The sequence below is a fragment of the Antechinus flavipes genome, chromosome 6, assembly GCF_016432865.1.
Source record: "Antechinus flavipes isolate AdamAnt ecotype Samford, QLD, Australia chromosome 6, AdamAnt_v2, whole genome shotgun sequence".
In the NCBI taxonomy this organism is placed as follows: Eukaryota; Metazoa; Chordata; class Mammalia; order Dasyuromorphia; family Dasyuridae; genus Antechinus; species Antechinus flavipes.
Window position 1 is genome coordinate 3,111,324 of NC_067403.1, and position 15,082 is coordinate 3,126,405.

Consider the following 15,082-nt stretch of genomic DNA (forward strand, 5'->3'; position numbering starts at 1 on the left):
AGACTGGTTCTAGTTGAGCCCTATGGAGCCAGACAGAACACCCTCACGCACGGTCATTCTGCAAACGTCTGAAAGTGGAGACGACCTTCTGCCTCTGCTCCTGGCCTGAGCCCTCCATCCCCACCCACAGTAATCATCCCCAAGTCCCAGCTGTCCTGGTCAGCAGCCTCTAGACCCGTTTATTGGTGGCCGGGCCTAAAAGTCCAGCCAAAGGGAAGAATCCCATGTTTAAAGAAGGGATTTTCTTTGTCCTCTTATAAGAGAAGTGCTGAGAAAGTTTCTCAGAAATCCCTTCTGAAGTCGCCGGCTTCAGGCACACTGGGATATCAAAGCTTTAGGATGACTGAAAAAGCTGATAAAGCAGAGGACTTTACAGCTTGGAAGGCTTCTTCTGCGGAGGCCTGGCTGCCTGTGGAGACCGCCTCCGGCCGTTACTGCAGCATCTCCTGGGGCCGCCTAAGGATTGAATGAGCTTCTCACGCCTCTGTCCCAGTAACGGGCAGTTCACATGGAACAGGGGAAAGAGCATGGACTCTAAGGTTCTGGCTTGACCAGTGATTTAGCCATGAGCCAGTCGCTTCAGCTGTTTCCTCATCTGTCCAGTGAGGCTCAGGCCAGGCGGGACCCCGGTGTTCCAATCTCCAGGATCCTACGCCTGTGTCAGGGAAGGTCACAAGGCATTTTCTGTGCACGGCACTTCTACAGGGCGGTAGTGTACAGACCTGAGCCAGGCCCGCGGTCTGAGCTCACACAGCCACTAAAAAGCACCAACGGCCCTCTTACCTCCATCAACGCCCATGATGAAGCGCCCCAGGATCAGCATCTCAAAGGACCCGGCCTTCTGGGAGCAGGCCATGAGCAAGGCTGCCAAGATGGCGAAGGCGTTGTTGGCGAGTAACGTGTATTTCCTAGAACAAAGAGAGAAGCAGCGTGAGTTGTGTTCCACTCTCCTCTCTGCATCCTAGCACTGAGCAAGTGCTCGACGAATCAGGTGAAAGAAAGCGAGACAGAGAGTCGAGTCCTAGGCCCGGCTCTGACACAAGGGCCCGTTCATTCATCTCTCTGGTCTTCCTTCTCAATAGAATCGGGGAACTGGACTGGAGAACTTCTTCCTCTTCCAGTTCTGAAACTCCGTGACTCGGTCCTGGAGCTTTCCACACTATAATCTCACTGCCAACCCGGGCCACGGAGCCAGACTTCTGCTGGTCACAAAACGGGCCAGCAGCCCAAGCAGGACGCCGGGGAGCGGGGCAGGCTTCTTAAGGCGAGTGTGTGGAGGGAGAGGGGGCAGAGTGAGGGTCAGTTCTCCAGGAGTTTCAGGCAGACAAAAAGAAGAAGTCCCCAGACCAGAATTATCCCCGAGCTCTTGGGCAGCAATGATTCGCTGGAGGTCTCTGAGCTAAGACAAAAACTGCACCCTTTCTATCCCAAGACACATCGTACTTTGGAGCTCTGGGGTCCCTGGGAAGCCTGCAAGTCTGTGGTTTTGTGTTTGGGATTCCGGAAAGAGCCAACGTGGGGGGAGCCTGACTTGTGGGAACTCCCGGGAGAAGTAGCTGTGACATGCGGACAGACTGGACTCCAGCGGTGGCCAAGGGGTTGGGGCATAGTTTAGAGCATCGTTTCAGTTTTTTATTGGGACTTTTCTACTTCCTCTGCGATGGACGAGGGTGCATCCCAATTATGGTGGGATGTTTGCTCCTGCTTATTATAAACACAGCCACGCCGGATGACGAAGCGCCCACCAAATGATGTTTCCCATGGATGAAAGCCCCTGCCAGCGTGGCATGTCACAGAGGGTTTTTGAGGCAGAGAGGTCACGCGCCGTGACTACAGGCTCTTTCGGGAGTTTGTCAGAGGAGCAAACAGAAGCATCCTTACCTTCCAAGAATCTTTCCAATCAAAGTCACCACCATCGTCCCCACCAGGCCCCCGATGGCAAAGATTGACACGGTCAGGGACCACAGCAGCATCAGGGTATTGTCATCTATCGAGCGGCCTTGTCTTTTTTGCCAGGTATCATTGTAGAAAGTCTTGATGTACTGGAAATAAATGGAATATTGTCATCTCTTTTTCTGGAATATAATCCACACCCACATCAGAAAAAATCCTTCTTGGATAACACGCAAAATGTATAAGCTGCCAGATTTCCAAAGGGTCAACCAGGGAGAAAAAGGTTCTAAGTTTTTAACCCCGAAATTTTAAAGCCAGATTTTGAAAACTTTTAAAACAGATTCAGTTTTTGCAGGTCCTAGAAGACAGTGGTCCTGATGACCTGATTCTTGTGGCTCTTTCTCTCCTTTTCCCTATGATTTGAAGGCAACTTCTGAACAGGGAAAACTTTCTCCCTAGCTTTCTCTCCCTGATCCATCTATGTCTCTCCTTCCCCAGAGCAGCCATACTTCTAGTCTCCTCGTGCTCTCTGGCCCTCATGGGCCCTTTCGCCCTAGATCTCTCCATCTCAATTTCTCGCCATCTCCTCCAGGGCTGTGCCCTGCAGATGCTGCACTCCTTCCCCCGCTCTCCTCCTTTGGGTGGTAATGGTCCTTGTCCATACCCTTACCACATTAGACCAAGAGGAAGAGGAAGAATGCTGTACTATTCCTTTTTTCCCAGAGTGTGCCTATGTCCCCTCTGGTTCTCTTCTGGGAGGTCTGCTTCATCTAGCACCGGGCTCACAATCTCCCAAACCCTTCCCTCATCCCCAAGGATGCCAGTCAGAGCAGCATCCCCATCTTGGGATGGCCAGCTTTGTCAGCCATTGCTCATTGCACCATCCCACCAAAGCCCCCACTTGGATGATTGTCACCAGCCAGCCTAGGCTGTGTTATGTAACTCTGGGGTCTGGAGCTATATAATTCCCCCTTGTGATTATAACCCCTGTTCTTCCCTCTCCTGCTCCCCTCCTCCAAGACAACTAGTATTCCTTGGTCAGCTACTGTGAAGAGAGCAGCTCCTGGAATAAGACCCTGGGCTCCGTGCCTACCTCTAGTAACAATTGCGGGCCCTGGGGCAGATCACGAAGCCTTCCAGCCCAGAGATTCCTCTCCTATGACTGGGAGGACTGGATGACCGATGGTCCCCATCCTGGACTCACTTCCCTCCCTCCGTGGTCCTGATTGTGGTTCTGTTGGTCCATCCTGTCTTGTTCCATTGCCCCTCACACCTAGGCTTGCCCCAACCCGAGGTTACCACAGCCAAGCTCTATCTTCTTGTTTTTCACGTGTACTAGCATGTGACCTTTGTGCTAGCTTACCCCCGGATGAGTGCCTGACCCCTACTCAGTAGCATCCTTGTGTCCTCCAGAACTGTCCAAGTGACACCCCCTTTCCTGGTTCCTACAAGGCGCTAGGATCTTCCTCTCAAAAAGTCTCCCCTATACTTATTTTAAAGATCCTTGTTTCTGGACAGGCTGCTTCCTCTGAGAAGACAAGCTTTTTGAGATCAGGGATGGTTCCATTTTTGGACTAATAAAAATCAGGGCTGCTAAGAGTTAGAAGTGAAGGGGAGATTTTTGCATTAAGTATCTTTATTAATAGGCTGATATCCAGATTATAGAGGGAATTGTCACAATAAGTAGGCAAAGGATAAGAACAGTTCTAAAAGAAGATTTCAAATGATCAACATGAACATATCCACATGAAAAAGACTCCAATTTACTAATGAGGCGTACACATAAAAACAACAAAGTTTTCATCTCATGACAATCAAATTAGCAAAGATTATAAAAGACTACTGGAGGAACCAGAAGAAAAACAGACACGTGGAATCATGGTCGGTGCAGACATGAGTCAGTCCAACCATTCTGGAAAAAAATTCAGAATTTGAAAAGAAAAATACACAGTTAATGCATTTGGACCCAGTGATCTCACTACTGGGAATTGTAGTTACAGACAAAAAGAAATGCTCCATATGCACCAGAATATTCAGAGAAGTACTTTTATGGTAAAACATGGAAGGTGTCATTTAACTGACTGGAATAAAGCAGAATATTATTGTGCAGCAAGAAATTATGGATGTGAAAAATTGAGAGAAGTTGGGCATCCCTAACTCGGAGGTCTAGACCTGGAAGAGAACCATTTGATCCAAGCCTCTCATTTTACTGACAAGGAAATGGAGAGATAAACAACTTGCCAGCGCCATGCCCAAGAGCAGAGAGGAGGCAATGGAACCAGCCCCGGCACTTTGGAGCCATCGCTCCTTCCCCTCGCCACATAAGGTGGGTATAAGGGATGTAACAGAGCCCAGACAACCCTGTACACAACGACCACGGGAACACAGACACCTAAAGGAACCCGGATTCTGAGAAATGTCATGGTCAGTCTCAGCCCAGCAAACAGATGATGAGATATACTTCTCCTTCTTCCCAAGGAGCGGGGAAGATGGAAGCAGTGCTGTCACTGTCAGCGGTGACCACTGTGTCTGCTGACTTTGTTCCAAGGAAGGGCTTGATTATGGATATTTGATTGGGTGGGAAGTGGGGAATGTATCTGGAAATGAAGATGATGTAAAAAAGGCATCGACAAAAGATTAAAAATTTAAAAATTAAAAAAGTTGTAAGACGATCTATTTATTCTAGCCTGGTGAAACCTTTAGCATGAGTTTCCCAGCATCCACTTCCAACTTTCTCTTCTCTCCTCTAGTTCCATCTGCTATCTCTCCCGCAACCAAGAGCCTCAACTTCTACTTCTCAGAAAATCAAAGCCACCCACCATAAACTCCATCTTATTCCTCCTCGGTTCTTCAATATCCTTTCATACTATTCCCCATCCTTATCTACTTTGGTCCAGGACATCTCCTTTGATGAAGACATTGCTCTTTTTATTAAGCAAGCCCAACCCCTGTATGGGCACCCTTGATCCTATGCATTCTAATAACCTCTGGGAGCTTTCTCATCCCTCTCCCTTTTCTTTCATCTTCATTCAATCTCCCCTTATTTACCAGCGACCTCCCTGCTGCCCATAAATAACCTTCTCCTTGCCATCTCCTCAAGTCATCATCTCATATCTAGTCTCATGTTCACAAACTTCTAAAAGAAGAGTCATCTGTACTTGAAAATCCCTATTTTCACCCTTCCCTCCAATTTATTTTTAGCCCATTGCAATGTAACTTCCAACCCCATTACTCTACTGAACCTAGCCTCTCCCAGATTCCCAGAGACCTGTTATTGATAAATACAACAGCCCTCTTCGGTCCTAACCTTATTCGATTTCTGTCCAGCTACTGCCACTGACCTCCAGCCCCCTTTTCTTGAAGAGATCCTTCTTTTGACTGCAGCGACACTACCCTCCCATCTACCTGACTCTTCCTTTTTGATCCATTTTGTTGGATCATTATCCCTTCCTTTAAAAGTTGGTATTCCCCCAAGTAGATAATCTCTACTATCCACACTTTCTCTTAAAGTTTCCATTAATCCTAGTGGGTACATTTATCAGCTCTACAGCTATTTTTCACGGACCTTTTTATATATGCATATATTTACAACGCAATACAAATGAATACATTGAGTATATACCTATCTGTACACATGTATATATACATGCATTATAAAGATCATATATATATAATATGTATTTGCATTGTGTTACAGGTATATGTATGTATATATATGTATATGTATATATAAACAGACAAAAATATATTCATATAGAGAGAGAATCATAATTTCACTTGTGAGCTCTAATCTACCACAAATTCCCTTGCCTATTTATGTACATATTGTATCCTCCATATAAAATATAAATTCCTTGAAGGGAGGGAATAATTAAACATTTCTCAAATAAATGCTTCAAATAAAAAAAGACCTCAGTCTGAATTCTATCTTAGACACCTATTAGCTGTGAGAGTGTGGTCAAGTCTTTTAACTTCTCTTGGTCTTAGTTTTTTCATCTGTAAAATGGTATCTACCTCATAAAAAATCAAATGAAATTACATAATAAAGCACTTTGCAATTAAAGTACATTCTTAATGAACTATTAATAATAATTAAACTTACACTATATGTTTTTGAGGATAAATTTGAGCATGTAAAATGATTTGTAAACTAGTTAATAATATACAGATATATATATATATACACATATATATAAATTCACAAACACATACACTAGCCCTGTGAGCAATGGATAAGTCAATTAGTCTTGCTGAGCATCAAACAACTCTTTTATCCCCTGAGTTGTAGCTGGGCAACCATCAATCACTGATGCACTACAGAAATCATAGATCCTTAATGTATACACACAGATATACATATATAAATGTATATGTGTATATATATATATATATATACATATATATATATATATATATCTTTTACACATTCCTACAATATATAGAAACAATCCAGTCTTCCCCACAAGGCAGAGTTCCATTAAGCTTAAACCCAAGGAAAACATTTTTACAGTCAAAGGTTCTGATAAAGGCCTCATTTCCAAAATATATAGAGAACTGACTCAAATTTAGAAGAAATCAAGCCATTCTCCAATTGATAAATGGTCAAAGGATATGAACAGACAATTTTCAGATGATGAAATTGAAACTATTACCACTCATATGAAAGAGTGTTCCAAATCATTATTGATCAGAGAAATGCAAATTGGAACAACTCTGAGATACCACTACACACCTGTCAGATTGGCTAAGATGACAGGAAAAAATAATGATGAATGTTGGAGAGGATGCAGGAAAACGGGGACACTGATGCATTGTTGGTGGAGTTGTGAACGAATCCAGCCATTCTGGAGAGCAATCTGGAATTATGGCCAAAAAGTTATCAAACTGTGCATACCCTTTGATCCAGCAGTGTTACTTCTGGGCTTATATCCCAAAGAAATACTAAAGAAGGGAAAGGGACCTGTATGTGCCAAAATGTTTGTAGCAGCCCTGTTTGTAGTGGCTAGAAACTGGAAAATGAATGGATGCCCATCAATTGGAGAATGGCTGGGTAAATTGTGGTATATGAATGTTATAGAATATTATTGTTCTGTAAGAAATGACCAGCAGGATGAATACAGAGAGGACTGGCGAGACTTACATGAACTGATGCTGAGTGAAATGAGCAGAACCAGGAGATCATTATATACCTCAACAATGATACTGTTTGAGGATGTATCTGATGGAAGTGGATCTCTTCAATAAAGAGAGCTAATTCAGTTTCAATTGATCAAGGATGGACAGAAGCAGCTACACCCAAAGAAAGAACACTGGGAAACAAATGTGAACTATCTGCATTTTTGTTTTTCTTCCCGGGTTATTTCTTCCTTCTGAATCCAATTCTCCCTACGCAACAAGAGAACTGTTCGGTTCTGCACACATATATTGTATCCAGGATATACTGTAACCTATATAACATGTAAAGGACTGCTTGCCATCTGGGGGAAAGGGGTGGAGGGAGGGAGGGGAAAAATCGGAACAGAAACGAGTGCAAGGGATAATGCTGTAAAAATGACCCTGGCATGGGTTCTGTCAATAAAAAGTTATTATTAAATAAAAATAAATTAAAAAATAAAAAAGCTTAAGCCCGAGGACAATCACACAAAGACTTCAGTGTACTTGCTAGAAAACCAGCGCAGCTCATGCTTTAGGGAAATGAATCACCGAGGACAGAAGGCAACCTTTCACTCTAAATAAAGGAGGGGACCTGAGGACGCTTCTCTGGGCCACGGCCCGGCTCTGAAGGCGCTCAGGGGAGTTTCATGCCCACTCGGGGAGGAGGGGGCTGGGGGACCGTTAGAAATGGGACCTTTCACAAGGACTGTGCCAGGAGCCCAAGGAAACAACAGTCCGGGAGGGGCGGGAGAAGCCACAGGACAGGAGAGCAGCCAGGAGCCTTGAGTCACAGACGTGTCCTCCCACACAATCCCATCGAGCTATTGGGGGAAATGGCTCCTGACAGAGCACTTTCCATCCATTTCCTGACCGAACGCGGACAGAACCCTAGCAGGGAGGGCGGGGGCAGCACCAGTCCCGGCACTTTGCGGAGGAGAGGAGCCGCTCCGGAGGGAGGAATGGAAGTCGCTGCAGTTTGCAATTGGGCCCCTCTCTGGCTAAGGGGACGGAGAGCTGGCCTTTGACCCTGAGGAGTCAGTGTGCACCCGCGGTGAATTCAGAGGTCGAGGGGCAGGTGCAAAAAGGCAGCGGCGTCCGAAGCGCCGCTCCCAGCTCTTACCAAGATGGAAGCCCAGTGGCCCGGCGGAAGCCCAGTGGCCCGGCCGTCTCTCCCCTTAACCTCTGGCCTCAGGGAGGATGCTGAGCCCGGCCCTCCCCCAGCTCCGGGCACCGCCGGCGGCTTCGGGCCCGAGGGCCCGGGCTGCTCCCTCACGGCCCGGAAAAGGTGTACTGGAGCTCGGAGAAACAAATCATGGGCGGGAAAAGAACGTGCAGGTGAGCCCAGGTGGGCCACGGGGAGCCAGAAGTGAACCGGCCCCACCCTGCAGCGCGGTCAGGGTCACCAAAGGGCTGAAAGAGAGTCCCAGGAGCGCGGCGCTTCTCCCGGCGTGGTTCTTGCTGCCGCGGTGTTCGGACGGGACAGATCCGGGGTCCCCGCCGGCTCCCCGCGCTTTTCACCCCGCCTGCCTGCACCCCGCCCGCCCCGTCACCAGCCGCCGCCTCCCTCCGCCTTCCGTGCCTCGAGCTCCGGCTCCCAGACCCGCCAAAACTTCTCCGAGGCCGAGGCCGCGCGCCACCACCCGGCCAGCCTCTACCTGCGGCCGCCTCCTCCTACCTGGCCGGGCTCTCTATTTCCCCGGGGCGATGTCGCCTTTTTTCGGGAGCCCGCGTCGGGGCTGGCTCCTCCTGCTGGCGGTGTAGGGAGAACAGGTGGTCTGCGTACTACATTTCCCAGAGGGCCCTGCGGCGAGGAGCCCTCGTGGGAGCTGCTGAGCTGCCCCCAGAGCCTTCTGGGGAATGAAGTTCTCTAGCGTTTGCTTTCCTCCTTTCCCAGAAACCTGCCCCATATGAGTGGGGCCGCAGTTTGGCTGCCCTGAACCTGGAGAAGGGTCTGAAGGAAGCCTTCCTGAAGCTGCACAACCTGGGCTCGAGCCAAGGGGATTCCCCGAGAGCCACTACCTGGGCAAGGCGGTGAAGCAGAGGAAGTGCCTGGGCCAGCACCTGACGTGCAGCACGTGCAGGGCGACCCCAGGCCGAGCTGGGCGAGCATCTCCTGGGAAAGCTGAGCCTAAAGCAGGTCTAGGAGGAGGGGCCGCAGGCTGAAAAGAGGACCCCGCCCCCCCACAGAGAGGGCACACACACCCCCACAGAGAGGGCACACACATCTCCGGAGAGGGCACCCCCCCAGGGAGAGGACACACCCCCGGGAGAGGACACACCCCCGGGGAAAGGGCACACCCCCGGGGAGAGAGAGCCCCTCCCTCCCGGCAGAGGGCACACCCCCGGGAGAGGGCACACCCCCGGGGAAAGGGCACACCCCCGGGGAGAGAGAGCCCCTCCCTCCCGGGCAGAGGGCACACCCCCGGGAGAGGACACATCCCCGGAGAGGGCACACCCCCGGGGAAAGGGCACACCCCCGGGGAGAGAGAGCCCCTCCGTCCCGGGGAGAGAGCACACCCCCAGTAAAGCTCGCTGGTGCAAAAGATTTCAAGGAAATGATTATCGGAAAAGCAGCTAGAGCCGTGGTTTCGGGGAAGAAGGGATGAAGGGTAGAATGGCCTTCTGGGGCTGGGGGGAAGGCTTCCAGCTGCGGCAGGGATCGGCTGCAACGCTCGGGGGAGGACACGGCTTCGCTCGTTGGAAGATGTCCCGGCCAAAATGATCACCCGCTCCCCAGAAGCAGGAAAAGTAAAGTCTCCCTAGGAAGATGGGGGAGGGGGGCGCCACACACGGATGCGGAGGCCAAACAGCCGAAGCCAGGGACCAGCGAGACGCAGTGACCAGGAGGAAGCAGAAAACGATACTAGAAACCACCGAAGTCCCGTTAATGCACCAGGCAGCCTCGCTTCCAGAGCACGGCTAACGGACCTCCTGTGGCAGAAGTACAGGCGCGTCCTCTGCCAAAGAAGGGCCAGAATAGAGACCGCGCCCAGTCAGGAGGAAATAAGCTCTGTTCGGCTCTGTTGTGAGGGAGGGGTTGCGGCTGGAGCTGAAGGCACGGAAATATCCGACAGTGATAGTTAAAAACTAACAAAAGCACCCATGAAGCAAGCCTCTTTCCGGCTGATTGCGCTCGCCATTTGTGTCGCAGATCGCCGCTCCCCCTCCCCTTCTTTTTCCTCCGCCAGTCTCAGGTAAAAATCAGCCTTCCCCGGGGCTGAATTAACTGGTTCCCGTGCAGCTGGCTCCTGAAGGACCTCAAGTTGTAGCAAAGCTTTCCTCAGGGATCACGCACAGCCGTCTGGGGAAAGAGCCGTCCCTGGTGGCCTCGGGCAGCCCTTGGGGGCCTAGTTAGAGCGGCTGAAAGGGAATTTTCTATTTTCTCCCCGCTTCTGGATTGTAGGCGTGTAGAATGAGCACACACGGTATATCCAGTAATCATAGTGTATGATGATGCTTACTCCAAAGCAGGAGGACGCAGACAGAGTGAGGGATTGGGAGTCAAAATGACGGGATGGAGAGCTGGAAGGGACTGTGGGGGCCAAGAAGTCCAATTTCCTCTTATTAGAAAAAAAGAAAGAAAGAAAAGAAAAGTGGCTTGTTCCATTAGTGACACATGGTAAGTGAAGTCCTTAACTTCAAGGCCAGTGTCCTATCCATTATGTCAGTAGGTTTAAAAGTAGGGTCCAGACACCCCTGAGCTTTCTAAGGCCTTTTAAGGGGTTCCCTGGATCGAATGCATTTTCAAACCATACTAAGATCTTTTCATTTTGAATGTGATAAATATCGGTAGCCGAACCCTTATCCACCAAAGCTCTGGGGAGTCCTCGACAATGCTACATCATAGGAAATACCTACTAGGTAGAATTCAGAGAAACGTGATGCAGAATGAAGCAAACGGAACAGGACTGAAAGTCATGTGAAGGAAAAGACTAAGAACGTTGGTACCTGAAAAGGAATGAGAGAAAACGTGCCGTTTCCTGAAGAGAAATCCTCTCCCTTCAGATCTGCCACAATGAAAGGAGACCAAAATACAATTGCCCAAGAGCTGGGGAGCAGGCAAGGGAATCAACACTCAATTCATATTGGGCCTAGAAGACCTAGGCCCAAGCTATCTTGTGGGAAAAAAGACATCACTAGGTAGGATTATAGATACAAAAAGGAGGGAGAGATCAGAACAAATTGTATTTATGTTTTAAAAAGAAAAAAAGGGAGACACTAAAAGTCCTGAGTTCTAAAGTCATTGATGCTGTGCACAAGTAGGAAAAACCAGGGTGACTATCAGACCATACCCCTATTGGAGCAGCTAGAAAAATGAATTGACCCCCTGGGTTTGGGGTTTTGTTTTCCATTAGCGGCTTAGGAAGACTGAAGAGTCTTATGAGGACTGAGAGGAAATATCCACATTAGGGACATTGATATATTTAGTCATTTCTGAGATAATTAAAGAATCGTATGCTCTGGTGCCTTTGTAAATAGCTTCCATTGAAATATAGTAGTAATGAGACAAATTAGGTGAGGGAGGGGTTAATGATATAATTAGATAAATATACTCCAAACCCCTAGAATCTAGATTAAGGAAGAAATGAGAAGAATTAGGGAGAGACTTTCCTCAAATGATAAATGGCCAAAGGATATGGACAGGAAATTTTCAGTGAAGAAATCAAAGCCATCTATACGTACATGAAGAAGTGCCCTAAATCACTTTGGATTGGAGAAATGCAAATAAAAACTACTCTGAGGTACCACCTCACACCTATCAGATTGGCTAATGAGAAAAAAAATTAAATGATAAATGTTGGAAAGGATGTGAAAAAATTGGGACACTAATGCATTGCTGGTGGAGTTGTGAATTGATCCAACCATTCTGGAGAGCAATTTGAAACCATGCTCAAAAGGCAACCAAATTGTGTATACCCTTTGATGTAGCAATACCACTACTAAGTCTGTATGCCAAAGAGATCATTAAAAAAAAAATAAAGAAAAGCACCTACATGTGCAAAAATGTTTACAGCGGCTCTTTTTATGGAGGCAAAATATTGGAAACTGAGGGCATGCACATCCATGGGAAATGGCTGAACAAGCTGGGATATAAGGATGTAATGAAATATTATTGTGTAATAAGAAATGGTGAGCAGGCAGGTTTCAGAAAAAGCCAGAAAGATTTGGATGAACTGGTACAAAGCAAAATGAACAGCACCAGAAAAAACATTATACACAATATCAGCAACATCACTGTGTGATGATCAACTCTGAGTGATTCAGCTCTTCTCAGAACACAAGTACAAAGAACTCACAATGGAAGATGCTATCCACCTTCAGAAAAAGAAGTGATAGACTGAATACACACAAAAGCATTCCTTTTTTTCATTCTTTTTTTAACCTTTTTTTCCCCATTTTGATCTGTTTCTTTTTTCACAACTGTGACTAAGATGGAAATATGTTCTACTTGCCTACCATTTCAGGAAAAGGAGGGGAAAGGGACAGAGGAAGAAAGATTTAGGACTCAAAATTTGTATAATAATAATGAGGGGAAAAGCCATTTTTTAAAAATAGGGTTAAGGAGATCTCCCTCTATTGAAGAGTTGGTAATATTTCAAAAGACACCTTGTGAGTAGTTTTCTGGTGCCTGAAAATAAGAGCTGAGATTAAAAGTAGGATACATAATAGTCATTGATTTGCTATATTAAGGAAAAGCCAAGAAAATTGTCATGATTTCAAAGATCCAAAATTCCACTACTCATTCTGAAGATGCTATTTGCCTGTGACTCCAAAAATCAAAATTTTGAGTTAGCCAAAGAACAAGACTGAAGCATGTGATCAATAAAAACAACAACAACAACAAAAAAAAAAAAAAAAAAAAAAAACTTGGAAAAAAGGCACAACTTGTAGATGAAAGCGGCATTGGGGGCTATCACAAGGCTATGTATGAACAGAAAAGCTAAGTCACGGATTGAAAATGAAAAACAACAAAGCTTCTTTTAAATCCCCAAGGATCATAGAAGGAACCTCAGTGAATTTTCTATAGAGGATTTATTGAAAGACTCACAGGTAGTATCAACTTGTGGGACTAACATAGAAAGTCAAGAGTATCACTATGTTCTTTTAAAGACAAGTGATTTATGGTAGCATCACTGTGGATTTATTCTCCCAAGCTCCCATCTCACCAGCAGGTCAGGTAGCCAAAGGGGTGATGGCCACTTGTTCACTCTGATAACCGGAATGAACCTGAGCTATTGGGAGGGCACCATCAGATACGGCTCTCTGTATCCATCGGCTTTGATAAGGTGTTTTCCTTTGTTCTCCCTACTCCAAATCGTCCTTCATCTACCTGTCCCAGTGAGCTTCCTAACACACAGGTCCAATTGTATTAGACTTGTCCAAAGTGGGTTAGCATGAATCTGAAGAGAACCGAGTGGGCTGGGAGGAGATAATCACAGTAGGAATATTAGTGTATTTTTAAAATATTATTAAAGAGCCATATACTGTTATGCTTTTGTTTTAATAACAAAATGTTATTAAAGAGCCTCCATTAAAATACAGTAGGGTTGAAACAAAGGAATGAGTTTAAGGAGGGTGGAGGTTAAATTATGATCTGATTAAATAAATCTTCTCCCTTACCTAAACTACTCCCCTAGTCAAAAAACAAGTTCCGTGGTCCCGGTATTCAGCGCAGTTTCTCACACATAGTAGGGACTTGAGATGTTTGTTGACTGACTTCTAAGTTCTGCTGTTGGGTATTGAAAGCCCTTCCCAAACTGTCCCCAACCCACCTCTCTAAGCTCACTACCTGTTACTCCCCTGCTCTATTCCGGATAAATGGGTCTTCTTCTTAATCCTCCCCCCCCCGCCCCCCTCTCTCCCACTGGAGAGCCATTCCCTCTGAACCTCTGGTTCTGGAGCCCCTAGTTTCCCTCGGGGTTAGTCCCTTCTGGAGGGAGCCTCTCCTGACTCCTCAGGCGCAAGGGCCTGCTCCTCAAAAACAGCTGACATCGCTTCGTCTAGAGCGACAGGAGCCGTGCTCTCCCCAGCCGGGTGAGTGCTCCCCAAACAAGGCCTCCTCTGACTTTATCCCGGCGCCTACGCGGCGTCTGGCATGCAGAAGGAGCTTAATAACTGCTCACCGACTGAGGAGGGAGGAGGAAAGGAAAATAAGCTCGGCATGAAGGCAAAGGGCCGCAGGGCCACTTTTCTGCTAAAAACCAAAGAGGAATGAAGCCCTCCGGAGGCCCGCGGGCCACGTCCGCCCCCCAAGCCCGGGCTCGGCCGCTGTCCGCGGTCCCCAAAGCCAACGAGCGGGGCCGCGCCGGTGCCTTAGGCGCGGCTGCCCCCTGGCGGCGAGACGCCGCGCCGTCTTTCGGGACTTACCCGGGAGGGGGCGTTGACCACAGACAGGTTGTATCCGTAGAGAAAGGAGGAGCCCAGAGCCCCGACCAGGGACGCGGCGATGAGGGAGCACGACCAGTCCTGGGGGGAGAAAAGGCAATTAGGGGTCAGCCGAGCGTGCGTGGGAACGGGCCGTCCCCCGTGCCTGATTCAGCGGGGCCGCCGAGTCACGGCCGAGAAAGGGGAGCCCCGGCCGAGAAAGGGGAGCCCCGTCCAAGAAAGGGGAGCCCCGGCCGAGAAAGGGGAGCCCCGGCCAAGAAAGGGGAGCCCCGGCCGAGAAAGGGGAGCCCCGGCCGAGAAAGGGGAGCCTCGCCGAGAAAGGGGAGCCCCGGCCGAGAAAGGGGAGCCCCGGCCGAGAAAGGGGAGCCTCGGCCGAGAAAGGGGAGCCCCGGCCGAGAAAGGGGAGCCCCGGCCGAGAAAGGGGAGCCTCGGCCAAGAAAGGGGAGCCCCGGCCGAGAAAGGGGAGCCCCGGCCAAGAAAGGGGAGCCCCGGCGCCACGGGCCCTGCTTTCTCTGCTTTCTGGCCTTTCCCTCCTCCCGGGAGGACGGGGCGCAGCCTTGAAACGCTCTCTGCGGGCTTTCAGAACCGATTTGTATTTCCCGACAATTGGTTTCTTTGTACCCCGAGTACCTCAGCTTACACCCTTAAG

General features: G+C 48.3%; 1 protein-coding gene across 5 annotated transcripts in view; it reads right to left on the minus strand.

Moving 5' to 3' along the window:
* Positions 1-15,082, minus strand: part of SLC2A9 (solute carrier family 2 member 9) — a 211,218-nt gene that overhangs the window by 181,417 nt on the left and 14,719 nt on the right. For all 5 annotated transcript variants that reach the window (XR_007948444.1, XM_051966635.1, XM_051966634.1 and 2 more), the window contains 3 exons: positions 14,416-14,514; positions 1,882-2,042; positions 784-908 (listed from right to left, as the gene is read on the minus strand). Coding sequence is in view for 4 of the 5 variants with exons in the window: in XM_051966635.1 (XP_051822595.1) it covers positions 784-908; positions 1,882-2,042; positions 14,416-14,514 (385 nt within the window). In the remaining variant the exon portion in view is untranslated. The remainder of the gene's footprint in view (positions 1-783; positions 909-1,881; positions 2,043-14,415; positions 14,515-15,082) is intronic.